Raw genomic sequence first — 7,048 nt, 5'->3', positions numbered from 1 at the left:
CTTTCCGAGAAAGCCTCGATCCTACATGTCAACAGTAGCACAGTCCTTCCGACAGATCCTACTTGCTAACTCTCGTAACACTCCGCATTCGAAGTCGATATATCCATAAGGTTTGGGCATAAAACAAGATTCATGCACTTTTGCAATTGAAAGGAATAGAACAGGTCTATCCACTATAAAACAATAAGACGGAAACCAGTAAACGGCCGAAGCCTCCAGAAAACGGAGACGCACGCCTCTATCAGTTCACAATGGCCGAAGCCTCAGAAAACATTTTCCCAGTCCAGTACAACAGTCATAATCAAAAGCAATAAACAGGTCGAAGTTATCGATGCCTAAATCATATAGCTAATAACTAGGAGAGTTGCCCTTACCTCGAGTTGTTCCAGTCTCGCGGTGTAGGTCTCCCTCACAAGCTTGTTTAGTCAATCCCAAAGTTTCCACAATTGAACCTTTGAGCACACAAAGCAATAATGAATCAACACAAGTCGATGCAGTCGAAACAATCCTAACAAATGTTCGACAAAGCTCAAGAAGCTTCAGAGTACCACATTTAGGCACGAATGGAAGGGCTTCCCCCGAATGGATGAGTTTTGACTCGATTCAAGTTTGGTACAAAACACTTTATTCGCTAAAACGTGCATAACTCGAGCTACAGAACTCGGAATGACACGAAACCGGCGCCAAAATTTTGACAATAGGAAAGGCTACGCAATGGCTCAGGTCATAGAGACCCAAAAATTATTTTTTGGACACGGTACCCAAGCAAATAGGTTTCGGCCACTATGGAAAATAGGGTTTTCGAACTTTTTCTTCGATCTAAATCAATTCCTAGGTATTTAGGCGATATCTAGGCCAGGGAAACTCTTAGAAAAATTATCGGGTTGAAAACTGTCGCAGGGTATTTTGGTCATTATTTTAGCTCGGAATTCAAAATCGAATTTCGAAAAACAAATTGGATGGGATCGATCCTAACGACATTTATAACAACTAATCCTACTAGCTAAGCTCATTCGTGAGTTTTAGCGTAAAGAACGAGACTTTGCCCAAAAATGGGTATTTCTCATAGAAATTGATTCCGACGGCAATTCGGCGAGATTCAACAGAAAACAACCGGATATTCATGCTCTAGAGCACGTAGGCAATAAGTTTAGACACTGAAATCAACTTATTTGGACAGTTTTACAAAAAGCTCAAAACTTTGAGCACAGAAAAACATAGAGAAAAGCGACAGAATTGACGATCAGAAATAAGGGAATAGCATCAGTACCTCGAGGTCTACGCGTAGCAACGAACGGAACGACGATCGGTCAAGAATTGAAAAAAAATCACTTTTCCTCCTTTCCTCCAAGAAGCTCTCGGCCTGTGTGTGAGGTTTTGGGATTTTTTTTGTTTTTTTTTTTCATTTTTCATACTATATATAGGAAATGGAAAACGCGGAAAAATGAAAATTTCGCGATTCCGATTTTTCCTACTGATTCCAACGTATTTTAGACACGATATTCTTCCCGCTGAATCTTCTAATTCTTCAAAGAATATCAGTATGATTTTTGGTTTTCGAGGCTTGTTTTTAATGTGTACCGGCTTAAAATGCACTTTATGATTTTGACCTCGGATGCAGAAACTTCCTTCTGAAGAAAGATTCGGAACGTCGATTAGAGTGGGGTACGCAGATGAAATCTTTATTTGAAGCTCCGAATGGAAAAGTCTTCATCGTCCGTTGATTTTAGGGTTTCTGAACTATCAGGGATTCGGTTTCGGCAAACCCCGAGTATCGGAATTTGACGTTCGTACATTCCAGGGTTTCGTATCGAAACGCTGGTTATGGAAAGGAATAAGAGAAAGTATTATCTTCCTCTAGAAGATTTTGGAAAATTTCCTATAGTGTTCCAAAGCTGGAAGTTTGTTGGAAATTATATTCCTATAGTGTTCCAAAGCTGGAACATAGTTTTGTTTCCTAAGGTTCTTGTCCTAGGTTTTAAATGCGAATATTAGTCGTGCTATAACTTTTATCGACTTTGATACAATCTTTAGCTTTTCTTGAACTTCCTCCTTACACAAAATCATTCCATCCATTTACCCCTTGTTCAGCGTTTTCCCTCCACGTTACATCAAATTAATCGTGAAAAAGAAACTTTATTCTGTTTATTCCAAACTTAAAAACTTGGGTCTCACATTACTACCCTCCAAAAAGAAAGTTTCGTCCTCGAAACTTAGGTTCAGCAAAAAGTTTCGGATACGTTTCCTGGATCTTTTCCTTAAGCTCCCATGTAGCATCGCCTATGTCCTTGTTCCAAATGGCTTCCTCCGGCTAAACCCTTCGTCACGCATGACAAGTTGTCCTTCAGCTCGATGTTGTCCGACTCCATCATACCTTCTCAAGAATCTTGTTTCCCAAGCATTTGTTTCCAAAGTCCCAATACCAGCCATGATTCCAAAAACCATTCCCCAATATAAAGCTGATCAGACTTATTATCAAGAAAATGAGAGTTTTGAAAAATTTACTGATACGGCCAATGAATCATTTCCACCATGACAGCTTCAACATCTGCACTTGCTGAAGTGTTTCAAAGACCGGTCGTTACCATCCAACAACCAGCAAGATACGATTGAGGTCTATCCTCTCAATCGATTTACACACGCGGTATAGGTCCATCCACCAAACCGACAATAGGCACAGTTAGGGTCCATCCTCCTCAAAGGCCAACAAAATACAAATTAAACAAGTGTCATGCCATACTGAAACACCACTGATCGGCGTCCCGCCCAGGTGATCCAGATGCAACATCACAAACTCAGACACAGGAAAACAATGGACTTCGAGTTCAAGGATTCCTTCCACCTATTGACTCGCACGGTGGCCCAATCCACCACCTCGCCCGCTCGATGATACCTGCCACCATCGAAATTGTCCGATCTGTGGTACTAACACCGTATAAGATCGTTGGTTCCAGCCAACCAAATCCTGCTTTTCCTGATGGTCATCCACCATCTCGTTCTGAACAATGGCCCCATCCACCATTCTTGTTTAACTGACAACTCCATCCAGCGCCAGATTTGTTCGATCAATGGCAAAATCGCCGTATAAGATCGTCGGTCCAGTCCACTTCTTGGTCTGACCAATGGTTTGGTTCCACCATCTTCCATCCCTGAGGGTGAACACAACATATAACCACTAAGTAAAATTCAACGCAGGGAAAGTATTGACTTGGCCATTGTACTTCCCCATCTACGTGACTCAATAGCGAGTCTTCAACTCAACAAAATGCATCATGCATAAGTCTAGTTCCTTTCAAACGTAACGTAGATTATAAGAAAGTCTTTCCCAAAAGCATCAACGGGGTCTACATCTTCAGTCTAGTAGTTTCATCGCAAGGGTAGTTCTATTACGACATAAGTGGTTCGAAATATAATTACAGACAACTAACAAACAAGTTCAAAACAAATGGTTCCAAAAAGTCCTCGTTCGAATTCCACCAATTCCTTGCTAGTTCCTTGCTCCGGCGGCTCTGTCCACATTCAAATTGTATACCCTTCCTCCAGTCGCAGGACGTTTCCCCCTTGCTGTGTTCACCGACGGTTCAGCCTTTGGCATCTCGCAATCCTTAGCTTGATGGCCTGGTTGGTGGCACCTAAAGCATCGCGTACTCCTGTTCTTGCACTTATCAGCAAAATGTCCAGCCTCTCCGCATGCGAAACACACCACCTCACGCTTCAAAACTTGTCCTCTCTCTTCCCCCAATGCAGTCACCATCGGCTCGTGTTGTCCTGGTGCAGAATTGTCCCTTGCATAACGGTGATATGGCTTCCCCTGTCGCAACCTTCCCTTTTCTTGTTGATTCTGCAAGTTCAACCTCATTGGTCCCCCAGTACGTGCGCTGCTAGCCCTCTTGTTCTTCATGATTTCCACTTCCGTGGCTTTCTCAACCAAAGACTGGAAGCGCATGATTCCCAACGGTTTAACCGAGTCCTCGATGTCAGGCCTCAGCCCATTCACAAAGCGTTTGCACATGTAGGGTTCATCAACCCCATTGCGGAAGAATCGGAAGTGTTTGGCCAACGATTCCAGCTTAGCAGCATATTCCGGAATGGACATGCTCCCCTGACGAAGAGTCAGAAACTGTGCCTCACGCTCGTCACGAGCACTATCTGGAAAGTACTTCTCCAGAAAAGCAGCACGAAATGAAGCCCAGTTCACTTCCACATTATTCGCTTCCATCATTCCTCTGGCGCCCCTCCACCAGTATTCAGCATCTCCCAGCAGCAGAAAGGTTGCCATGCCCACCTTGGCACCCTCAGCAATTTGCAACACGCCAAATATCTTCTCAACTTCCTGGATCCAGAGATCCGCTTTGTCCGGGTCAGTACCACCCGAGAACTTTGGTGGGTCTTGCCTCCTGAAGTCATTCAGGCCTTTGTTCTGGTCCAGTGTCACTTCCCTCTGACGTTGATGCTGATCGCGTGCCTCCTCAGCAGCACGCCTCATATCATTATCGTTCGCCTGTGCAGTCACAGTTTGGGCCATAGTGGCCATCATCTCAGCTAATTGGTTAGCGTTCACCATGTTCTGTTAAGTCGAACAAACAGTTAGTACTCATCATAAGATAGCATCTAACATAACTATGCAATATGATTAAGCAATAACTTCAATCAATTCTAAGCGAAAAAATCGCTTGCAGACAATCAATTTTTACTCTTTACAGAGTCACACAACCTAGCACAGAAGACCTATTCCCCAACAAGCTCTGGTAATCTCAACCGGAGCTCTGATACCACAATGTAACACCCCAACTTTTGGGGCCACAATTAGTAACCTATTAAATAAAATGGAATTATTTTCCAACAAGGATTTAATAAAAGTGGGTATATTTTTTTTCCGTTTGCTTTCTTTCCAAAACATTTCCAAAACCTGATATGTATACTCTTACCCAAACCCTTACATCCGGCCTTGACAAGGCAAGCACCCGTGAGTGACGACGGATGTTCAAGACGTATAAAATATACAGTGAAGTAATGTCTTAACCGACAACAAAGTTCAAAATGTGATAACACCCTAAGTCCAATATACTTCCTACAATCCCCTCACTGGAGATTCGCAGAAGAGTAATGCATCGGAACCTACACAAGACCAAAGTAAGTATTACAATCTTCCTTACGAGCTTCAACCAATGACGGTAAGCTTCTCTACCCAAGGCTCTAGCCTTACATCTAACTATTATTTTACAAGTCTTTGGTTGGTTCACTCACTCCAAGCAAATCTTCTCGTCAATCAGTCCAAACACCTTCTTGCAGCAATCAACAGCTACTCGAAGCAACACCTATTAGGGCCTGGCAGTTTGCCGACCGCCCAAACACAAACAAAGCAAACAAGGCAGAAAGGGTCAACTTCCTAGAGTAATGTAATATAAGTCCTAGCTAGATTTAGCATAGTTAAATAGCGTGTGAATAATAATTAGACACAGCATAAGTCGATCTCTATCCTTTGAACGTCAAGTTATCAGTCCATCACTCGCCGCCTGTGCCTAGATGTATCTTCATTTCCTTGCCAGGGCAGCGTCACGTCTCACCAATGGAAACGCACGACTCAACGGTCAATCATCTAGCACGATGAGCTCTATACTCTCTAATCAACAAACATATAACAGGATCAAGGACTAACCCCTTAATCGATCGAGGTAATAGGAGTTCAGGTCTAACCTCTTAAGCAAATAACAATTAGTATGACTAAGGTCAATCCTCTAAATCAACTAACACATAATAGGATTAAGGTCCTGCCACTTTAATCCACAAGCAAATAATAGGATTAAGGTTCATCCTCTTTAATCCATAAGCAAATAATAGGATTAAGGTCCATCCTCTTTAATCCATAAGCAAATAATAGGATTAAGGTCCATCCTCTTCAATCTCTTTAATCCAATAACGATAATATGACTAAGGTCACACCCCTTAATCAAGAGTAATTAATAGGATTAAGGTCCAGCCACTTTAATCCAGGGGTGAACAATACGATTAAGGTCCATCCTCTCTAATCGATGGATAAATAATATGATTAAGGACAAACCTCTTAATCAAAGAATAATTAATAGGATTAAGGACAAGCCCCTTAATCAAGTCGTGCAGGTATGCAAGAGCTAGCAAACCACGATTCGTCCTCACCCGGATATGTGTCTAGCTATGGTTCATGTCTCTATCGTTTTTCCCTAAGGTAAACGTCGGTCCTTTGACCAATCACTTCACACAAGGAGTAGCACCTGCACTTAATGGCGGTTCTACTCATAACGGCTCCTCTTCATGATGTTCAAAACTCGAATCATTATCTTTCCTCGAACCTCAGATCTTCGTCCCTTCCCATTTTCGAACTCATTTCATATCCTAAGTCTTCCTCGAAAGGGGTTATGTTTATCATTCAAAGTGTTCTATCTGGAGTTAATTCATTATGGAATTTATTCTCAAATCAAGTCTTAGGAATTCATTTGTTTCAAAATCTAACAAGTCAAAAGATCAATATCATCCCCAAGTTCTCTTTCCTGAGAAAGCCTCGATCCTACATGTCAACAGTAGCACAGTCCTTCCGACAGATCCTACTTGCTAACTCTCGTAACACTCCGCATTCGAAGTCGATATATCCATAAGGTTTGGGCATAAAACAAGATTCATGCACTTTTGCAATTGAAAGGAATAGAACAGGTCTATCCACTATAAAACAATAAGACGGAAACCAGTAAACGGCCGAAGCCTCCAGAAAACGGAGACGCACGCCTCTATCAGTTCACAATGGTCGAAGCCTCAGAAAACATTTTCCCAGTCCAGTACAACAGTCATAATCAAAAGCAATAAACAGGTCGAAGTTATCGATGCCTAAATCATATAGCTAATAACTAGGAGAGTTGCCCTTACCTCGAGTTGTTCCAGTCTCGCGGTGTAGGTCTCCCTCACAAGCTTGTTTAGTCAATCCCAAAGTTTCCACAATTGAACCTTTGAGCACACAAAGCAATAATGAATCAACACAAGTCGATGCAGTCGAAACAATCCTAACAAATGTTCGACA

General features: G+C 42.2%; 1 protein-coding gene across 1 annotated transcript; it reads right to left on the bottom strand.

Moving 5' to 3' along the window:
• Positions 1–3,487: 3,487 nt before the first annotated feature.
• LOC130744177 (uncharacterized) lies at positions 3,488–3,901 on the bottom strand. Its single transcript, XM_057596368.1, has one exon. The coding sequence runs from the start codon at positions 3,899–3,901 to the stop codon at positions 3,488–3,490; it is 414 nt and encodes a 137-aa protein (XP_057452351.1).
• Between the last annotated feature and the right edge of the window lie 3,147 nt (positions 3,902–7,048).

Source organism: Lotus japonicus, chromosome 3, assembly GCF_012489685.1.
Source record: "Lotus japonicus ecotype B-129 chromosome 3, LjGifu_v1.2".
NCBI classification, from domain to species: Eukaryota; Viridiplantae; Streptophyta; class Magnoliopsida; order Fabales; family Fabaceae; genus Lotus; species Lotus japonicus.
Note: the sequence above shows the minus strand (reverse complement) of the source record. Positions and strands in the feature narration are given on the sequence as shown.